We start from the raw sequence: 22,735 nt of genomic DNA, 5'->3' as shown, positions 1-22,735 counted from the left end.
ATCTTATCTGTCATTGTTTTGATAGCATGGCCCTAATCTATTTCAGTCTGAAGCACGGTCACAGCACATATCCCATGACAACAGATAACATGTTTTCAAGAAGTGTCCACTGATGAACAATCAGAGTGTCAGGGTATTCCCAAATTTTCAAGAAACTACCAGCATGTGGCACAATGACTACCAACATAATCAATACTCTGTGAGCCAAAACAGCTAACAGTGGTTACTTATTGTAACCCCAATTTCTATGAGTGCACTCAGTGTAGGTTGCTGTAAAGTGGGGGTGTTTTACATGTGCATAAGTACAGCATTGGACTGATATGAACTGAAATTATATTCCTGTGTTATTTTAGCTGTATTGGACACATCTGAAGAATTACTGTGCTGCAGTTTTTCTTTGCTTCAGACAATTTGTTAGTGAGATATCTCCAACAAATAGAGCGAATGCGGCCACTATGGGTTTTTTTATGTTGTGAAACAGAATTGTTTGCCTGAAGAGCAGCAGGGACAAAACAAAATTTCACATTTTGGTGGATTCCTCTGTTTACTTTGGCTTCCCCGTGATCAAATACACTAACTCCTAACAGTGTGACAGTATTTCTAATGCATGTTTGTTTCTGTGAGCGTTCCAACTTTCACCCAGATATCCACGCTGATAATCTGAATCGTAACTAAATATTTGTTTCCAGTGTACCAGGGTTTCAAAAGAAGCTCTGGATTAACTTCATAGCAACATATCAGTGTGTCCTAACGACTGCAAAATGGCTTCACCTGCTTATAGTTTGTACAATAAAATCAGGGGCAATATCTTACATTTACTTCAAAATGTTATTACAGTGCTTTAAGTGGTCATTTCAGTTTTATAAATATTTGGTTTTCTGTTCAGCAATCAAGTGATCAAATGTGCAGGCTCAACAGTCTTGAAATTGAAATGACATTGTGGCAAATTTGCTATTTCAATGTCTTGCAGAGCGTTAGTGGAGCTGGTTGATATCGCTCCCATTTCTCATTATTAAATTAAAGGCTTATCATAAAGATACAACAACTCTGTACTCATTGTTTTCTGTATTATTATACATTGTTCTTTTTTAGTAATACTGATTAAGCAACATTCATGATATTTCTTTATCATGATACTCTACTTGTAATAGTGGAAAAAAACCTTAATTAAATTAATTTGAGAAATTCCAAATTAGAGATGTCATGATATGAAAATTTCATATCACAATTATTATGACCAAAATTATCACTATTATCATTATTATCACGGTATTGTTGAAATATGCTGAAAATGTTGAAAAGTTACAGGCACAAACACTGAAATCATTTAACCAAAATTTATTAAGAAAAAAAGAAATGAGCACAATGCTGCTGCCTTTCAAGAACTGAGCTGTATCACTGTGAATTATTTCATGCTGTAAACACAGTTTTATTGTCCCTATTCCAAAGTACCATATCATCAGTGGAAGTGTTTTTGTTGACAGCTGGTGTATTGGGATCAATTTCATTTTTGAAATGCGATCATTAAAAGTGCCCCATTCGCCCTGAGGTGTTGTGTTTGCTAACAAGACTTTCTCTCCTCTTCAGTCAGTGACAGTTGTTTCAAGAACCTGGCTGAAGACAGGAGTGGAGTCAACCTGAAGGACCTGGTCCATGATCCGTCACTGTGAGTCTACATATAGCGTGCACACAAATAAACGCATGCAAATGCTCACATTACACTAACTGTTATTACTCTGTTGCATCCTTCAGATTAGGAGGGGTCATAGCAGCCTACAAAATTGTTCCAGATGAGATTGATGAAATCAAGGTACATATCTTTGCTTCAAAATCATTTAGTCAATGGACCTGTTCAGACCTTGCATTAAGATCCGATCTGGGATCTGTATGAGGAGCCGTCTGTGGTTAAGTTATGTGTTTCTTCAATCTCTGATGTCTTTATTTACCTTTATTAATGGAGATTACCGCACATATGTAAACTTCCAGGGTTCTGTACAGGTCTAACTAGCATCAGGGGAGATCAGTAAATAATAACATGTGTGCCAAAGTCACAAGTCACGTTTTACACACACGCATAAAACACTGTTGTTCTCTGTTGCGGAGCAGTGGTACAAATCCATTAGAGATCGGATAGCCCAGCTCCACTCTTAATAAAAGATCTGAACAGATCCTGTGATGCACCTGACAGTTAGGACTTTGCACACTTTCCCTCTAGCACTCAGACAAACATGATGTTAATCTGTAATAGAAGAGGAAACGGTTAACCAAGATACAAGCTGTGGCCAGTTATCAATCCCCAGACACTAATTGCAGTGAGGATGTACCCATGTGGCACATTGAATTTCAGTAGTTTCTTAGATTTGACAGGCATTGTCTTGCTTAAGGACTCTTCAGCAGTGCAGATTGTCATTAATGAGTTTGAACCCAAGTGTTTTCTGAAGATGCAGCTAGCTGACTTGTATTCGTGAAGTTGATAACATTGTGTGTGTGACATGTGCACAGGAAACTCTTTTGGAGTGGTGTGATGTACAGGAGCTGAATCTCATTCTTACTACTGGAGGAACTGGGTTTGCACCTCGAGATGTTACACCCGAGGTACACACATACATGCATACAGAAAACTGTGAATCACAGCAAATGAGTAAATAAAGACAAAAAGTTGTGACTAAACATGAGTTCTGTAGGGAAATTAAACGCAATCAAAACAAAAAATCTTTGGGATAAAACAGGCTTGAAATATCTTAACTAAAGTCTTTTTGATTGTGTTGTAGGCCACCAGAGAGGTGATAGAGCGAGAGGCCCCGGGTATGGCTCTGGCCATGCTGATGGGATCACTCAACGTTACACCATTAGGCATGCTGTCTAGGTACATTGCCACTATGTGGATAGCCATCATGTCCACAGCAGTGCTAATCTGATGTACAAATGTCTTCGAACAAGATCAGTGTGTGTGAACATCCTTTGCTCTAATTTGCTTTATTTTGCATTGTTTCCAGGCCAGTGTGTGGTATCCGTGGAAAAACTCTGATTATCAACCTTCCAGGGAGCAAGAAGGGCTCCCAGGTACAGCGCTATGTCTTTTCTCTTGGTTCTGTACTTGGTTGTCTACAATAATAGCATAGGCCTTTTCTCTGCCCTAATCTATATCTGCATGTAATCGAGAAATTGACACAGAGAGGTGGACGCATCAAGCCCGAAACCTTGAAGTAAAAAACACAAAATTTGTCTTCTCTTTCATGGAACCTTTGCTAAATATTTTGCTAAATATCAACCGAACTAACTATTAACTCCAGCTACGATGATAGTGGAACAGTTTAATTTGTTGCCAACCGTATCTGTTGACCTGTTGTGTTTGGTTAGAAGTTAAAATGTTCCTAAAATAAATTGTGTTGTGTTCTCCAGGAGTGTTTTCAGTTCATTCTGCCCGCTCTTCCCCATGCCATCGACCTTTTGCGCGAGGCCACGGTCCGGGTTAAATCCACACACGCCGCCCTGGAGCAGCTGCCCTCCCCTTCTCCTTTGTTGGGCAACACGCACAGCAACACACATACTATGGAGCGCGGCACCCAGTGCGAGGAAGAGGAGGACGAGGAGGAAGACAGGAGAAGAAGTCGTCATGCGCACAACCACCACCACCACCACCAGCATGGCTCCTCCCACATCACCGCAGCCGCTATTGCTGCCAAGGTAACCAGTCGACAGGACATACCAAGACCAGTGCTGCTGCCGCTGCTGCTGCTTCTGAAAACTTGACAGATGAAACTTTAATGATCACTGTGAGAAAATTGGGTCAGTGCAGCATCAGGCTACTGTACTATAGACAAATGCTGCTGAAATGCTAAATGCTGCTGCAGGACTCAAAACAAAAACATATATTAGCTTTAACGGAAGTCTGAATTTTTCTTAATCTCGGATTTGGATTTCAAATAAAAATGCTTGAATAGGATTATTATCAAATTTTATTCATGAAGTCCTTTTTTAGTAATGTTGGTGAACAGTTATAATGTAAAGAAATCTACCAGCAATGAGCACTTAATACGTCAGCACCTTGCAAGATGATACTGAGTTGTGGGGAAAATGAGTTGAAATTAAATGAGATACTTTTCAGTAATCCTTTGTGTTTGTGTATTGATAGTTCCATTTTTTTTTTCACATGATAAAGTCTTTTGAACATCGAAAAGTAAAGAAGACAAAAAAGTGGTTTATAGATCCTTTCAATTTCAGTCAGCCTTAAACTTCATCCCCTATATAACTGAAAGATAATCAGTGACTCATCTATAGCTCTCATATTGAAACGGACATTGAAGTAAACAAAATAAACAAAAATAAAACAGTTCAGGCAGGGTAATAATGGCTGGAATATAATTTAAAAGAATAATGATAAAGTACGTTACCTATAGTGTACATTAGCTTTGATTGAAATTTAACAAACTGCTCTGTTGACCAAGCAAAGATGATGTTCATGTTTTAGACTTAGACTCAACTTTATTGATCCCTTTGGGATGACTCCCTCAGGGAAATTGTAACGCGTATTGTGTATTGTAACTGTATTTTACTTCAGGATTCCGTTTTTATTATTTTATACTTCATTTCCTCCTTATGATTTCACCAGCAGCTGGCTCTAGAAAACCATTTTTCTTCCTTTTTTTTTTTAAGTCTGCTTAAAACACTTAGTCAAGATAGTCACCACTTGTTTGAGAAGTCTCCATAGTTGGTTTAGTAATGATACGTGTCTTCCAGAGCAGCTTTGTATGCCATTATAATGTCGACCTTTTGGAACTTCATAATGATTTCATCTCATTCACTGTCTGCGTCAACATGCACCTATTGGTTTGTGTTTGTGTTTGTGTACGTTTGTCTGCATGCACCCATGTACTGTATGTGTGTCCATCAGACGAGCCATGCAGTGGTCATGGCTAAGGGGAGTCCCTACCTGCCTGGCGACACACCCGCCCCTCCCTCTCATTTCACCTGCTCCTGTACTCATGACCAGCAGGTGAGACACTCACACATACACCTGTCCTCCTCCTGTCATTGGTCAGTTCATCTGTCGCACACTGTCCGTCAGTCACACACTTCTGGGGCCTGTTCTTTATACATTGTTAAGTGGGGCTAAGTCAGCTCTAATATATCAGAGACTGTGTTTCAAAAGGAAGGACGACCTCTGTCCACACAAGCATTTTAGTGCACTACAGCAACTAAACTGGCAATCTCTGTAATTGTTAGCTTCATTGAATCAACTATTGGTAGTCAAGGCCGATTTCTTTGTTTTCTTCTGCAAAAAGGTCCTGCAATCGGGGTGGGACAAAGCAGGAAAGGATATGTCTGTGTAATCGTGTCTAAAGGTCTGTTTCTACCCCTCCTGACTAAAATGGCATTCTGGAATTTACAAAGTAAAACAGGGTCAGGAGTGTAAGCACTATTTAGTTCTCTGAACCTTAAGTTACTCAGAGCTGTTGGCAGACCCTTTTTTTCTCAAGACTGGGCGTGTTTACAGTTGGTTGAGACCTTTTACACATGAACCACATACATTAACACATCCTCTAATTAATTTAAGAGCCACCTACATATGCATATTGATATCATCATTCCTTTAAACAGCCTATGGGTTCAAATATAATCCCTTGATACCTCCATACATTTTACATCTTAAAATATTCACTGATCATCTGCACTATTTAAACCACCTGACTAATCTGTAGGTCCCCCTTATGAAACATGGACTCGAGATGATCACTGAAGGTGACCAAGTAGTAATCCTGTAGGTTATGAGGACTTCCGATCCACAGATGCCCAATACAATTCTAAACCGGGAACTTGGAGGCCAAGACACAAAATCTTTTCTGAACAATTTTTCCCGTGTGGCAGACGGCGACCATGTCTAGGTGGGTGGTATATGTCGAAGTAAGGATGACATGTCTGTCTGCCCAACTTTGCTCAGGGCATCATACTGCTTCTGATGTACACATACCATTGTAGGTGCTTTCGGACATGGACATGGGTCACTGTGGGGCTTTTGACCTGTCTGTAGTTATCCAGCCCCCTGCACAGAAACGTCCTCTTGCATTAGTTTTTCCTCCAACATTCAGAAAAAAACCACAACTAATATAAATTTTCTTCTAAAAAGGCAAAAGTACTGTATGTGTTATTAGTTCAGTAGCAGGGCCTTTTGATATCTTTGTCCTGGTAGGTGTTATTAACTAAATAAACAGCTTAACAAATAGAAAAACAAACACACATACACACATATATATAGTAGAGTAGAGTTGTGTAATTTCTTCAGGAGGTATTTTTTCTGTCACTGCTGTAAGCAGTGGAGTGAGATTACTGTGCTTATGGAACTGTCCAGGTTTTGTGTTATAATCACAGCTTTGTTAAGTCCATAAAATGAGACGGTGAATAAATAAATAGTAACTTAAAGTGTGCACTTTCAGTGAGAAACATCACTGCTTATCATGTTCTGGATATTATCTTATGTTCCAATGTGAGGGCACACACACAACCAACGGCACTGTTTGTGGATCTGAAATAGCTGTAGGTGGCCATCCAGCTGTTTGCACAATATTTTACTGCATTTTACTGCAAATAATGATTGTGTTCATTTGCATACAGAGCACAAAACAGATTGGATCTGGAGTGGTGTTTTGTATCAAATGTGGAGATGTACTTTAATGTCAAGCGTGAACACACGTACTTATCATTCAGGACACATAGTAATCCCAGGTCTGAACAGGGCCAGTGTGATTCACTTCATCTGTCTGTGCTTTTCATATTACAGCTGATCGAGTCATATCTTAATTAGCATACTTAAAGAACCCTTATCCAGATTTTTATATTAACAACAATTAATACATATAAATTGAAGATATGTTATCAATTAAGTGAACTGTACTTTTTGTGATGGCTATTTACTCTCAGCTCTGCTGATATGCTTCGCAGCATTTGTTTTAGTTCATCAATCTTAATTTCCTGTTGAGCTGCTGGCCAAGTAGGTCACACCAACCCTGTGCACCCTACTTGGCCAGGAACCACTAACTGTCTGACAAAGTTAATGATAATTGGTGCATAAAGTGGAAGGTAGGAGCTAACAAGCTGGATTTTTTTTTTTTTTTTTTTTTTCAGGAGTTGAGAGAGATAAAAGCTGATCAATAAACACTGTAAATAATGGATTTAAATTCTTGATTTTAATAACTGCATGAAACATTTTTTTCTTTTGATAATTTGTTAGCTGGATGTTGAAAGGGACAACTGTTTGCTTGTAAGTTCACATTTAACAGCTCATTCTGTTGCCCTCAAGTGGCCAAAAAATATAAATAAAGTCAATCTAACTGTATAAATGTAGGAAGGAAGGAAATAATTCTTCATATTAAGGATTGTGCACAATTGATTACATACCTTGTTAATGTTACATTATGGAAGGCAAATTTACAAAACATGCTATATATTTTAAAATGTTAAATAAAATAATCGATTTTCTGTTTTCAACTTATGAGAATACATCACTGTTAACATTTAGGCGTGTTCCTGAACAAGGATTACCTGAAGTCCTTGAAGTGTGTGATTTTAGTAATGCACTTTGTTCCTTATCCCTTTCTGTTCCATTGTATATGCAGTGTCTATAAATCCAGTTCATGCAACCCAGCTATTTCTGTTCCAGACATAGTGCTTTAAGTGTCTTTTTTTTTCTTCCTCATTTGAATAATATAGTGATATCCATAGCTGAGAACTTTGATAGTATTGTATGTGCCATTGAAAGACCCATGCAAAAAAAAGACTTCTAACTTTTTTAAATTTTTTTTTCAGAGAAATGCAAACTTTGTTAGCCCCATGTGAATGTGCCACACACTGATATGTGGGTGAATACGTATAACATGCAAAATCTCCAGTTCTAACTCTGGCAACCCTGGAAAGACATTGTACACATTGTTACATGCCTTCACACCATTTATTATATATATCAGTATTGACCTATAATGTCTTGCGGCAGGAAGACTATCTCTTTAGTGAAATCAAAGGTGGGCATCAATGTGTCTTTGCTTCTAAATGTCAGGACCAGTGATCTTATGTGTTACTTTATTTCTGTTCTTGTAAACTGACGTGTGCCAATTGAGAAAGTTGAATATAACAAGGAAAAAATGCACGAATGAAAAAATACCAGCCACAAGATTAAAACCACATGCCCAATATCGTGAAGGTTTCAATTGTGCCTCCAAATCAGTTTCTGACTAATCAGTAAGTGAGAGGAGGCGCCTCTAGGGATTGGTCTTATTCCAGCGTGTCCTGCAAATACTCAGTCTGGGTAGTTTGGAGGCTGGGTTATCACCTTGAGCTATTTTTCTTGCTTACTTACCCGTCCCAACGCAGTTTTTGTGGTGTGGCAGTCTGAATTGTCCAGCTGGGGATGACTATGGGATGCTATTGGTTGAATGCCAGAAGCAAGGCTTTCCCAACAGAACATCGCATTACATATATCCCATTGTCACATAGACTCAGCTTTAGTTGACAGTTCAACAAATGACAAACTAAACTTTGACGAGCATTAAGTGTGTGTGTGTGTTTGTGTGCATGTATGTGTGTGTAGATCCCGGACTCGATCATTTCTCGAGGCGTTCAGGTGCTTCCTCGAGATTCGGCCTCTTTAAGCTCCACCCCTTCCGAGTCACCACGGGCAACACAGGCAACCTCCCGCCTTTCCACCGCCTCATGCCCGACACCCAAGGTACACACAAACATACATTCATGCACGCAGAAATCAGTGCTCGAATTTCAGAACCGTTGAAAACAAAAAATCACTTTCAAGCCTAAAAATGGATACAAAAATCTGTGTGACTTTGCATGAAAAATTAAGTTTTCTGTATATGCCTTGCAACATTAATAGAGCATGCCAAGTATACGCATGGACGCCTCTACTGCTGATAGATATGGAAAACTGTCTCAACAGTTCCCAATTTAATAAAGAGACAGTTCCTGCATGATTAGAGTTTCTGCCAATTTCCTTCATTCCCGAAACCACCTTCTTATCTTATTTTCTGATGGTTTATCACATATTAAAAGAAACTCCCTGTAAATAAGAGGTTGCCATTTGATTTCCTAACGTAAAAACAAGCTTTCATTCCAATTATTTTGATTGACCTTTGTTTTGGTCCCAATGCAACCATTGACATCACGTACTGAAATATTATGGATTGGTAAATAAATGTAACTCCCAATCCTGTCTCAAATGTGTATATCAATCTGAAGGCAAATGTAAATGCTAGTGGTCGGATGTCATCATCCTGATTGAGCCACGCAAAACCTCATTGTCTACCTCTCGGTCACAGTTACCTTTACTCGACCAATGAAGTCTCGGGACTTGTGTGTTGTTTGGAAATGAATGGGAGTGAATGTGACTGTGAGGTTTGGCAAAAGTGATATATATTGTATAGTGCAATAGATGCTATAATCAGTTGTGGTACATTCACGTAAAAAATGTCCCAACAAATGTACGTGAAGGGATTAAAAAATGTCAAAAATGCAAAAACTCAAATTATGCCGGAATTGTCTGAAAGGTTTTGTTTTAAGAACAAGTCTACCTCTGTTACAAAGCAAAGAAGGCCTTTATTTGAACCAGGCCTCTACAGTGCACAGGCCTTACTTTGAACACTTTAGACATCTGGAAACCATCTTATTTTGTGGCCTTCTGTTTTAAATTGCTGTCGATATTTCTTAGGATTGTTTACTTATGTTGGTCTGTGTTCCTCATCTCAATCACAAATTCTGCTTTATTTACAAATTATTTCCAGCCATTTCCTTTATCTTCTTTTTGTGTGTGTTGTACTCAAGTACTTAGAAATGTGACACTTATAGCAATAGCAGCATACAAAGCCAAAGTAAAAGCGCAACAGTCTCCATGCTCAGGGAAAACATCTGACAAATATTATTGGTTTTAAAAAGATGTATTTTTGGAAACTTGAAGCGCTCAAACCTCAGCATGTGGACTGATGTCTGTTTCCTTTGTACCGTGTCAATTTTGAAACATGCGGGAAGAGTTGAGTAAAACAGCAGAGGAAAAGCACTTATGAACGCTGAATGAATAAATGTGATATATTGGAGAAGTATCCTCTGAAGGAGTCTGAGGACGTAAAAACCTTCCCAGGTTTTAGAAACAGTCTTGATGAAGCTGTATCTGAAAGAAACTTCCATCGCAGGAAGAGATGGAAAACACAGACAGGACCACTGTGCTGGTGTTCCTTTTGGAAATATCTTCATAATTTAATAGATATTAAGCCTTAAAGGATTGTTTGTTACAGTCTGTGCCTGGGGCACCTGGGGTGATTGACAAGTTGTCCGCATGTACTCAGTGAGAAGCATAACGCATCCTCAAACTTGCCAAACTGTGCAATCAGGAATCAGACAAAGAGCTGCTGGTGTGCAGCTTTTGAAGGTGTTGGCTAGAATTCATGTGAATTCAACACAATAGGAAGTGATGCTTTGCATTAATGAAATCTCTTTTCTTGACCTGAATACACACAAGTAATGCCCTACATACATTTGCAAGAAAAAGTATGTAAACCCTTTGGGCTTAGTTAGATTTCTGGATACATTGGTCATAAAATGTGTTCTGATCTTCATCTAAGTCACAACAATAGACAAACACAGTCTGCTTAAACTAATACTGCCCAAAAAGTGATGACATATTTTCATGTGTTTGTTGAACACATCATGTGAACATTCACAGTGCAGGGTGGAAAAAGTATGTGAACCCCAAGGCTAATGACTTCTCCAAGAGCTAATTGGAGCCAAGAGTCAGCCAACCTGGAGTCCAATCAATGTGATGAGTGTTAATTAAAGCTGCCCTGTTCTATAAAAAACACACCAGTTTTGAGTTTGCTGTTCTAAAGAAACATTGCCTGATGTGAACCATGCCTCGCACAAAGGACCTCTCAGAAGACCTATAATCAAGAATTGTTGACTAGAAAGGATGACGAAAGTGTCTCTAAAAGCCTTGACGTTCATGTGTCCACGGTAAGGCAGATTGTCTACAAATGGAGAAAGTTCAGCACTGGTGCTACTCTCCCAAGGCATGGTCGTCCTGTATAGATAACTGAAAAAGCACAGTGCAGAATGCTGAATGAGGTGAAGAAGAGTTTGAGTGTCAGCTTAAGACTTGCAGAAAACATTTTTGTTGGCAAATCTGCAATAAATAAAACATTCAACAGCAATCGAGTTTGTTGGAGGACACCACGGAGGAAGTGTTGCTGTCCAAAAAAACATTGCTGCATGTTTGAAGTTTACACAACTGGCAAAATATTCTGTGGACAGATCAAACCAAAATTTAGTTGTTGAAGGAAGGCACAACACTACATGTGGAGAAAAAATGTCCACACCAACATCAGTCCCAACTGTGGAATATAGTGGAGGGGGGCGTCATGGTTTTGGGCTGTTGCTGCCTCAGGGTGAGGAGGGATTGCTGTTATTGGCAGAAAAATGAATTCCCAAGTTTATCGAGACATTTTGCAGGACCATCTGTACACCAAATGAAGGGTGATGGGTAATGCAACAGGACAACGACCCAAAGCACAGAAGTAAATCAACAACAGAATGGCTTCAACAGAAGAAAATATGACCTCTGGAGTGGCCCATTGACAGTCCTGACCTCAGTCTAATTGAGATGCTGTTGCATGACACCAAGAGAGCAATTCACACCAGACATCCCAATTGCTGAAGTGAAACAGTTTTGTAAAGAGGAATGGGCCAAAATTCCTCCTGCTCATTGTGCAGTTGCAGATCATGCAACTACAGGAAACGCTTGGTTGAGGTTTTGCTGCCAAAGGAGGGTCAACCAGTTATTAAATCCAAAGATTCACATACACACTGCACTGTGAATGTTTACATGTTGTGTTCAGCAAAAACATGAAAATATGTAATTTTTGTGTGGTATTAGTTTAACCACACTGTGTTTGTCTATTTTTGTGACTTAGATGAAAATCAGAACACATTTTTCTGACCAATTTATGCAGAAATCCAAGTAATCCCAAAGGGTCCACATACTTTATCTTGCAACTGTACTGTGTGCTGCAGATGTGTATAGCCTATATAAATCTGCACCATCCATTGCAGCATTTAATAGTGCTTCAAAATGTGTTGTAAGATGAGATAGTGTGTCTGGGTTTAAAATACAAATTTCTCTGAAGCCTTTTCTGTGCACTGCAGTTAAAGGTCTAATAATTGGTCTAATAATTTTGACAATGAAATTCACCAGTAATGGTTGATGTGCAGCCTCCCTCTCTCTGTTACCACAGAGTGTATGGTGAAGTTGTTAACCGACTGCTGTCAAGAGTAGTGGAGGGTGTCTTGTCAGATGAATGTAGTACTTTCTTTTTTATTTCCACACTTGCATATTCTGCATGTCACATTGGAATGGGCTTCATCTTTAGTAAAATATTTCCACACACTTGATGAACCCCTGCTATTTCACTGTAATGACCCACTGGGCTCCTCACCTGTGTTCTTGGAGGCGTCCATGTTGGTATTGTCACGTGATCAGTGTCTAGTCGACATGATGCTTAAAGTGTAATGGCACAACAGTAATGTCGACTAGTTGATTAGTCTCTACATCCCCAAGTATATACCATATCGTTAATAGGTAAATCAACATGAAAGCCTCTATCAGACACTTTTTTTCGTGAAGGATAGGTCTTTTTTATTTACAACATTTGCGTCAAACAATGACCAAATAAAGATTGTTTATCTGTCTCTCACTAGGTTCAGTCACGATGTGGCAGCAATGAGAACATTCTGAGAGCCAGTAAGTTCAGTGCGTTTGTGTGTCATTAACAAAAGAAACTTGCTTAGGAACGTTGTGGCATTGGTTTTTGAAGTATACTCACGATTCATTCACACCTATTCTCTTTAACTGTGTGTGTGTATGTAGGCCACAGTGCAGTTGACATCAGTAAAGTGGCACGTCGTCATCGCATGTCCCCCTTCCCATTGACGTCAATGGACAAAGCCTTCATCACTGTTCTAGAGATGACACCTATTCTGGGAATTGAAGTCATTAATTACAGAGGTGAGTCTGCAGAGGTGTGAGTGTACAGTATGCTTATTGAGCTTCTGTATAACTCTGTGGTCTATGGCCATGGTAGGTCACTGGCCAGTCTGTTGCTTAAAATTGAATCACTATTCTATTGTTATTGTATGTAGTGTCTGTCATTGTAGTGTTGTTAGTACTAAATTCAGTTCTCAAACTGTTCTCTGCAGATGGTTTGGGTCGAGTTCTTGCTCAGGACATCTATGCCAAAGACAACCTTCCTCCATTCCCTGCCTCTGTTAAAGATGGCTATGCTGTACGAGGTGAGACCATTCATGCTGTCTTATAGGTAAACTTTATATTCCAGATATAAACGTAAATCTAGAGCCATGGAAATGACATCAAACATCTGCATGGATCTGTTCATTTAAGTTCACTTAGTTGCTGGCAATGAATTAAAGGGCACCTTTCACCTTCACCAAAAAACTAATTGCATGGATGTGCATACACAAGGACTTGTACTTAGCTGAAGAACCCTTGGATTTTATTATAGAACTCAGTCAGTTTGGATGTGAGTCTATCAGCTTGGCACATCTTCATATGAAAATGTTTTCGAATCTTCTTTGCAAAAATGTTCCAGATCTGTCAGACTGTGTGGGCCTCTCCTGTGCCCGGAACTCTTCAGTTTCCCCACAGATTTCCTATAGGATTCAGGTCTGAGCTCTCATGAAGCTTTTCCTAAACATTCTTCTTTTACTGCTGAAGATGTTCATCTGTTGATCTGCATCTGTGCTTTGGATCACTGTCATGGCCAAAAGAGTCTCAAAACTGATTTGTACTTTGAGCTATATGTGGTTCCAACCACCTTCAGAACCCCAGTAAATGGTCTTGTATTTATGTACAAACCACATACAATAGCACGTCTACCTTCTGACATATTTGCACACCAGTGCCAGCCACTCAAGGACACTTCGGCATGTGCTCCACTGGGGATTGTTGTTTTTGTGCCATACGTACCTTGCGTGAAAATTTTGTGCAAAAGCTTGGTGTCATGGTCTTAGACCATAACATCCAAGTTTGGCTTTCATCAGAAAAAGCTTGTGTTTTGCCGCTATGCCACATAGCCCAGAAGAGAGATTGTCACATGTAGGGAGTAGGGTTTGTAGGATGTTTTGTAGTCTGTAGTCTGAACAACTGATTATTAAAAGGTGAAGACACTTGTGATGTTAGCTTATTCTATTTTTTTTTTCTGAAATGTTTCACAATTTCATTTACAGGGTCATTCTATAAAAGCCGTAAACGTTTGGATAACTTTTATGTGTGCTTGACATAACCAGGATGTCATTTGACTGTCTCTTTACTATTGTAAATGAGTCATCAATGGTCTTATTTCCGTTACTAACTTACTATCGTTGTCATTGAACTATAGCTGCTGACGGCCCAGGAGATCGCTTCATCATGGGAGAATCACAGGCTGGACAACAGGTCAGCTTTAATCTTTTAACACCACTGTCAAGATTAAACCTTTATAGGCCATTGAATAGTGCCTGGACCATTAGTTTAGCAATAGCAAGGTGACTCACTCTGTTAAGTTGTAGCTGAGCTAATAAATCCTAGTTTTGATGGTGCAGTCAATATGACCAGGGCAGAGTGTGACGTCTTGTATACGCAGACAGGTTAATTTCTCAGAAGCAACCACAGTCAAGTAGAAGGAGTATTGTATGGCAACTTGTTTTCTGTGAACTCACTTTGATGGTGAGGAGGAATCAAGTAAAACCAGTAGAACCTTGGAAGCATCCACTGAAAGTCTCTGATGCTCCAGAAAGAAAGAGACTTTGCTGTAGACTTTAGGTATACATCATAAGTACACATAGATGGCATTTGTGTAATTACTCTCACTGTTAGGGGAGCACTATAGCTAAAAATTAATAATACCAGCCAGCCATTATCTTTTATGTCGTTATTAATTATATACATTAACAATTCCAGTGCTGGTGGAAGAAGGAAGTGGAGCTTTAGCGTGAATAACTTATCAAAGCTTCTATTGCAGCAGCAACGTCAAACCAGTATTTCTGGTTTCTATGGAGGGTACAGCATAGCTGAAGAATTTTGAATCATTCTTCTTTGCTAAATTTGGATCATTTACAGCATCTATATTGGGTCTGGATTCAGATTGGGCTCTAAAAAGGAGACTCTCTTAATCTGAAACTATTCTGTTTTAAATTAACTTCAGTGTTAAACTTCATTCTCCCTGCTTCTGAGCTTTAGTTGGCAGGCAACCACTCAGTGCTTTATAATGAAACATACCTTGATAGACTCTGGATAAGGTCAAGCCAAGCAAGATTTAAGGCAGTATATCATGAGTCTTTAAAGTCACTCTTCTTTAGCTCTAACCCACAGCTACAGCCTACATTCTCACACACTTCCTCCAACGTACAACTAGATCATTTGAATGATGTTCAGTCACTTGTATTCAACTTTGGCAGAAGTGATGCATGGGTCACAGTTAAATCTGCAGGTATCACGTTTTCTCTGCAGGCTGAGCAATTCGGATCTCAACAATGAACATTCTTTTGCGTGTGGGTGGAAATATAGACCATTAAGGAAGAAAATATTAGCCTATTCCATTTTCTTAAATGTGAATTTTCATCAGGCAAAGACTGACATTACCAGTTTGAGTTTAATGCTTTGAAGATGTTGACATGTGGATGTATTCTGCTATAAAAAAAATAAGTTTCTTATCTAGATTTATTTATTTAAAACAACCCATCCTCAGAGTTACTAAATCAACACACTTAGAGTACATCACACTGAAAAACAATAGTAATGTGTGTGATTAGGTGTGGGTCTCTAAATCTAAGAAAATATTTCATTCTTTTGAATGGTGTGAGCCATCACCAACCCAAAATACAATATTTGCGAAAATAAATTTTTGTTTAGTTTTGTACTGTTTAGTTTTGTCAGATGAACTGTAGTTCATCTGACAATTCCATATACTTTGCTTACTTTTTGTCTTGTAGATGCATTTTCAGACTAAAACATGCCCACAGCTCACACAATTGAAATACTTAATGCCTGGGGAGTTATTGTATGATTTGGGTGACTTTGTTGCAGAACAAAAATAAAAATCTGCCATATGATTTTACCAGAATAGAAATGAACTCGCTCACTGATGTATATTTACTAAATCCATTTGTGTGTGTGCAGCCAACCCATACTGTGATGCCAGGTCAGGTGATGAGGGTGACAACCGGGGCTCCAATTCCCTGTGGAGCTGATGCCGTGGTGCAAGTAGAGGATACTGAGCTACTGAGGGAGTCTGAGGACGTAAGAACGCTGCTTAGGATTTTACCTTCCACACTGTCTAGTTTTAACTGCTGTAGTTCCTAATGGGCTCACTGTTTTAATTTCTTCACCCCTATCCATGAACAATATGGTATATGGTATGCTGGTAAGCATGGTGATATTGATAGTCTGTCTGTTACAGGGCACAGAGGAGTTGGAGGTGAGGATTATGGTCCAGGCCCGGCCTGGGCAGGACATCAGGTAAAGTAAAATCCGTATTCTAAAACAACTAAACTAAAGCTAAATCCCATCAGAGATGCATTAAACTTATTACATACTCCGCAAGAAGCGAGAAATTTGTTTTCGCTCCTGGGCTGCGGGAACAAGAAAAATGTTTGGTAATTTATACTTAGCAAACTCTGGGGAAGTCCTCATAGGGCCCTCCCACTGCAGCATACATCGCACATGCTAAACATCGTGACAGATGCGGGAGACAGATGACAAGAGGCCATTTCTAATTATGTCAGTCAGTCGTGTTGACGAGCATGTCCATCGGATCACTCCGTTCACCCAGCATGCACCCACACACACAGTATGCCTATCTTTACCCAGAGATTAGCGGTCAAACTGCCAATATTAGCATCTGGGAGCTCACCGAACATTCCCGCTAGCTGCTAGCATTTCAGCTCTTCTGCTTTCACCATGCCAACTTCCAATCGCTGACCAGTCACAGAATTGTAACTGAACACCACAAGACAAAAAAGTTCTGCCCGGTTGATGTGTCGAGAACAAGCTGCAAGAACTCTCAAAGGAGGGCAGCCTGATGGGGGTGAACAAACCTCTCACTTCTTGCAGAGTATGTAACAGACTTTAGAATACTTTCCGTTAATAAACATGTTTGTGTGTCTGCTCAGGCCAATAGGTCATGACATCAGACGAGGGGAGTGTGTGCTGGCTAAAGGAACACATATGGGCCCGTCAGAGATTGGCCTGCTTGCTACAGTGGGGGTGACTGAGGTCAGCGTGCACAAGTTCCCTGTAGTAGCTGTCATGTCCACTGGAAACGAGGTACAATCTTCTTAATGGATGCAAGATATTTTCTTTTATAGTGTTTGGTAACTGTTGAATTAATCTGTGTGTGTGTGCGTGTGTATACAGCTGCTGAATCCAGAGGATGATCTCCACCCAGGGAAGATCAGAGACTCTAACCGCTCCACTCTTCTGGCCACCATTCAGGAGCATGGATACCCCACCATCAACCTAGGCATTGTTGGAGACAAGTAAGAGTAGCTTCATACCAGAAGTGCTCTGTCACAAACCACAGATTCAGGAAATGTCTTTTAAATTAAATAATCTTAAACGTTAAAAACAATAAAAACCTCTTTAAAGTTTTTTTTTTATCAGACTTGATAAAACCCCTCCACAGCCACAGTGGCATTATCCAGATGTGTTTATATGTGGAATAGCACTCCACATATAAACAGTAGTGGTACACTGACGTTGATGTAACATGCTTGTGTTTTCAGCCCTGATGACCTGCTGTCAGCTCTCCATGAGGGGATCAGTCGTGCTGATGTCATCATCACCTCTGGGGGTGTATCCATGGGAGAGAAGGTAGCCCCTCACCCCTGACCCATCTCCTCCAGTAACTGAACAGCTGACATGTTGAACAGATATGTACATATTTGATAAGGAATACACCATGTATTCCTCATGCGTTTTCACAATATATACACCGATCAGAAATAACATTATGACCATCTTCCTAATATTGTATAGTTCTCCTTTGTGCCTCCAAAATAGTTTTGAGTCGTCAGAGAGTGGACATGGGCTTTCTGATAGTGTCCCGTGGTGTCTGGAAACAGAATGTTGGTAGTGGGGGTCTTTGGGTCCTATGGGTGGAGGGGAGGGGCCTCTGTGGATCATCCCACAGACCAGGTCCAAATATGAGACTTTTTTGCTGTAACAACAGATTGGCAGGTTCAGTGTTACAGTGCATTTGCCCTCTGTGTGTGTGTGTGTGTGTGTGTGTGTGTTTGTGCTGAACAGGACTACCTGAAACAGGTGCTGGATATTGATCTTCATGCTCAGATCCACTTTGGTCGAGTCTTCATGAAACCAGGGTGAGATAGGGGAGAGGGTGGTCTGTCCTGTCTGGTTACTAATGCTTCTACTATATTCTACAGTCACAGTATAACTGCTGATTACAGTAACTAATCACTAACCAATGATGCAACCAGTATCTCTGTTTATCACAACTTGTTGTTGTGTTTCTGCTCTTCAGTCTTCCTACTACCTTTGCCACAGCTGACATTGATGGAACACGGAAACTCATCTTTGCTCTGCCAGGTACTATATTTGTGTTCTGACACAACTATGGGTTTTCTGACATTATGAAGAGCAAGGATTATTTTTTATTTTTTTATTTTTTTTTTTACAAGTGTTGACCAATGTCATCATTGCAGATTTTCCTCGTATGAGGCTACAATACTGTAGTCATATGTTTTCCTGTTGGTGTGCTTCAGAGTTTTTCCGGTAATGTTGTGAACATTTCCAGTACTGGACTTTGTTTTTTGATGAGTAGTGGCTTCCTTCTGTTGTGCATGGTCACTTATTCAGTAGGCTAATGAACAAAGGTAACCAGCTCCAGTGATTCCTTAGCTGTTACTCTGGGCTCCTTTTATAGCACTGAGCTTCCTGTTTCCTGGACACTCACTTCTTGGTAAACACAGTATAACATTTATCCAAGGTGGACTGATCAAAGTGTAAACTCTTTGATTACTTGGTAAACTATCCCAGCTTCATGAAAGTCAACAATGCTTGATGGTAGACTTGTACGATCCCTTTCTTGAAAGACATGTTTCACATCAGCAGATGCTTCTTAAGAGTTGCAAACTTCAAATGCTTTATTGGTATTTAACAGTCATGACAATACATGGTCCTTTTCAAGGCATATTAAAAAGTGTTGGATATTGATGCTCAGTGGATCTGAGCATGAAGACCACTGTTGAAACTAAACAGGTCCAACACTGCCATGACTGGTTTTTGGGATGTAGCTCAACCATACGAGCATGAAAACAAACATAAAAAGTAGTATTGTAAGTATCCCAAGTACAGTAGTATAAGTATTATTGTACTTGGGCACTTCTCTACTTCTAATCACTGAAAGAAGGTTGAGAAAATGCAATACTAATTTGATTCAAGACATTTTATGTCAGATTTTTTTTATTAGAATTTGCCCATTGAAAATAATGTAGTACAACATCAACTCATTCACTGAATTCTCTCGTAGGAAGTCTGAGGATCTAGACAGATTTGTTAAGTGGGAACACACTTGAGACAGTTTTGCCAATAGTCTGTTATTGAATAACAGCGAACAGTTGATTTTGGCCACAATATTAAGGTACTTTTCCAAGTGAAGCAAAATCACACACTTTCTTATTAACCTAGTATTGTGTTATGTTCTAGGTAACCCAGTGTCTGCCGTGGTGACATGTAACCTGTTTGTGATTCCTGCTCTAAGGAAGATGCAAGGCATTCTGGACCCTAGGCCTACAATCATTAAAGCTAGGGTAAGAGACTCGATACCTTCTCTAGCCCCTTAACCTAACCCTCCATCAAAAATGAGTGCCTAGCTTAAAACCCAAAATGTATACTAACCTTAACACACACACACAAACTATTAGCAATCCATAATGTTAAACTGATAAGTTCATAAGTTAAGTGTGGAGACATCCTAATCTTGGTGACATTAGGACAGTTGGCATTTGGCCCTACTACAGGGAGATAATTTCCTGATAGCACATTTACATCACTGACCACTAACTACTTATAATGCATTGGTTTTTATATTGCGCTTTTCCATTGTTAGATGCTCAAAGCGCTTACAATTGTATTGCATTATTCATTCGCTCACTAACAGGTTTTATGTTTACTGTACTAGTTTAATAGTAAATAACATACATAGCATGAGAATGGTACACTATTATCTCACTCTAGAAAATATATGTATTTCCTGAACATGTTTTAGCATGAAGCTGCGGTTTACATAGACAACTATTTTATGCCATTATTAGCTTTAAAATGTTTTGGACACGATCAATATATTGTGAGTGTGTGTATTCCAGCTTTCCTGTGATGTTAAGCTGGATCCCAGACCAGAGTACCACCGCTGCATTCTTACTTGGCATCATCAGGAGCCACTACCCTGGGCACAGAGCACAGGTGTGCGCACATACACAAGCAAATGCTTTGACTCACACACAGAGTGACTGCTACTACTCCAACCATTCTCACCCTCTCTCTCTCTCCAGGCAACCAGGTATCCAGCAGGCTAATGTCAATGCGTAGCGCCAACGGCCTGCTGATGTTACCTCCCAAAACTGAGCAGTACGTAGAGCTGCATAAGGGAGAGGTCGTGGATGTCATGGTCATCGGGCGGCTATGATGCAGGTACGTCAGTCTCTCGTCTGTTTTATTCACCTGTGTACCTGTAGTGTATGTTTTACTGTACGAAAGGCATTGCAGGGGTATTACAAACACTGACAAAATATTCTTCTCCCCAGACTTAAATGTCACTTGCTACCGATTTCCATGGCAGTACCAGGACTTCTTGTCTGGACAGCATACGGGCGGGGGCAGGAAGTGATGCATGTCTACCTGGTCGCCATTAGCTGTGATGTCATATGCAACAGCCAATCGGAGCCAGCGCAGGCTGAATCCTCATTGGTCTGCTCTGAGGAGATCACTGTATTTTAAAGAAGAAAAAAATGTGAAAAAAATATATTAAAATATGAGATTTATTCTGTAATATTATTATTATCCTGACGATAATGATTATTAATATTCTTAATTAATATTCTATTTATTATTATTATCATGGTTCTGATTGAATATTATCATCTTAGTAGTATTCATGCCCTCTTCTCTCCGTTCATTTGCTTTGTGCGTTTAACATTTTTCCCTAGTAAATATAGAGATATAGAGATTAGCCCGTCCTTCCCCCACTCCTGACCTTTTCTCCTTTTTCTTGTTCTTCTTTTTGTACTTCCACCTTGACTATAGCTCTGGCGTCCAATGTCCACATATAGAGACTCTTTGATAAACGTGCAGTATCACTACATTTATCATCTGAACACACTGACCCTAACATCAGTACTGACTGAAATATGAACTTTAAAGGCAGATGATAAAGACAACTTTGGTGACATAGTTTGTGCCAGTATAGTAGATTATTACATCTTTGCCAAAAGTTAAAAAAAAAAATAATACTTTGTATTTTTTTTTTAATATTATTTTTCTCCAGATAAAACAATTGCAAACCGTGCTGTGACAGTACTCTTCATGACTCTCAATGAAAGCCATGAAATACTTCTAGCTGGGTCAGTGGCTCATCTTTAGAGCAAAGTGAGACAGGACTTAAATCTTCCCTCACCACACTGGAATGAGTCCTTTGTTCAGATATCAAATATAAACGTAATCATAACAAAATACATACAGAAATGACTGTGACCTGTAGTCATGTTAGAGGTGGGCCACCCTGACCGTATTAGTTAAACCCTGCATTCAAGTGGTGTTTGATGTATCCGAGTCTCAAGTTTACGTCATAATTAAGATACTTTGATAAATGTGTTTTTATGTTTAAGACTATTAAGGAATAAGGCTGACTTTATTCTCTATTTTTCTAACTGTAATAAAATCCCATGAAAAGACCAAAAAACATCAGTCTGTTAGTCCGTGTCTCAACACTTTCTGACTTTCTTATCCTGTTTGTGGCCCTCATCCAAAATACCAACAGATGAAGATCTTTAATGGAATCATTTGACATTTTTGGATATAGTCTTTATTTCCTTTATCAATATGAATTTGATAAGAAAATTTAAATCTCGTGTCTGTCTGTTTATTATGAATCTATAATCAGCAGATTTAACGTACCTGCTTTAGAACAGATTCAACTAATAAAGATCCAACACTTAATTTGTGAAAGTTGCTTTTAGGTGGGATTTGTTCATTCCAGACAGACAGCTGAGAGCTTAAATTTAGTGAACAAAATGTGGAACTATTTCTTCAAGATACTTCAGAAATATCCAGGACTGTTTTTTTTTTTTTTTTTATAAACGTTCAATAACGTACTCAAATGGCCGGGACCATTGGCAAATATTACACAAACAGGAGTGCATATGCTGTGGACTGTTTTCACATTTTTATATCCAGTGTACAACCGTGGCTTCAAGATGGTGTATATGTGATTGGTCCTTTCATGGGATTTGTTCATTAAAAAAATATAGAATACTGTCACATACTTATCTGTTAAGTAGCCAAAGATTATAATAAATGGTGACAGCATAACTACACGAACATATACGAACAAGCTGCTTGAATGAGTTGTGACATACTTCATTCTCAACTCAGAGAAAACTCCAACCTGACATCACTTGA

The 22,735-nt window shown here is 39.3% G+C and overlaps 1 protein-coding gene across 4 annotated transcripts in view; it reads left to right on the top strand.

Annotated features, from left to right (window-relative positions):
* gphna (gephyrin a) overlaps positions 1-22,424 on the top strand; it is a 28,044-nt gene extending 5,620 nt beyond the window's left edge. The window contains exons 2-24 of one of the 4 annotated variants that reach the window (XM_047610420.1): positions 1,588-1,666; positions 1,753-1,810; positions 2,503-2,595; positions 2,772-2,866; positions 2,997-3,063; positions 3,403-3,687; positions 4,895-4,996; positions 8,582-8,719; positions 12,745-12,787; positions 12,914-13,051; positions 13,243-13,335; positions 14,442-14,497; positions 16,220-16,339; positions 16,500-16,558; positions 17,212-17,365; positions 17,456-17,577; positions 17,824-17,911; positions 18,347-18,420; positions 18,582-18,646; positions 19,766-19,869; positions 20,425-20,521; positions 20,611-20,749; positions 20,863-22,424. In XM_047610420.1, coding sequence (XP_047466376.1) covers positions 1,588-1,666; positions 1,753-1,810; positions 2,503-2,595; positions 2,772-2,866; positions 2,997-3,063; positions 3,403-3,687; positions 4,895-4,996; positions 8,582-8,719; positions 12,745-12,787; positions 12,914-13,051; positions 13,243-13,335; positions 14,442-14,497; positions 16,220-16,339; positions 16,500-16,558; positions 17,212-17,365; positions 17,456-17,577; positions 17,824-17,911; positions 18,347-18,420; positions 18,582-18,646; positions 19,766-19,869; positions 20,425-20,521; positions 20,611-20,744 — 2,264 coding nt within the window. In that variant the 3' untranslated portion in view covers positions 20,745-20,749; positions 20,863-22,424. The remainder of the gene's footprint in view (positions 1-1,587; positions 1,667-1,752; positions 1,811-2,502; positions 2,596-2,771; positions 2,867-2,996; positions 3,064-3,402; positions 3,688-4,894; positions 4,997-8,581; positions 8,720-12,744; positions 12,788-12,913; positions 13,052-13,242; positions 13,336-14,441; positions 14,498-16,219; positions 16,340-16,499; positions 16,559-17,211; positions 17,366-17,455; positions 17,578-17,823; positions 17,912-18,346; positions 18,421-18,581; positions 18,647-19,765; positions 19,870-20,424; positions 20,522-20,610; positions 20,750-20,862) is intronic. The other 3 variants (XM_047610421.1, XM_047610422.1, XM_047610423.1) reach the window with 3 other exon arrangements.
* Positions 22,425-22,735: the final 311 nt, after the last annotated feature.

Source organism: Mugil cephalus, chromosome 17 (assembly GCF_022458985.1).
Source record: "Mugil cephalus isolate CIBA_MC_2020 chromosome 17, CIBA_Mcephalus_1.1, whole genome shotgun sequence".
Classification (NCBI taxonomy): Eukaryota; Metazoa; Chordata; class Actinopteri; order Mugiliformes; family Mugilidae; genus Mugil; species Mugil cephalus.
The sequence above is the reverse complement of the archived record's forward strand: the minus strand, read 5'-3'. Positions and strand labels throughout refer to the sequence as shown.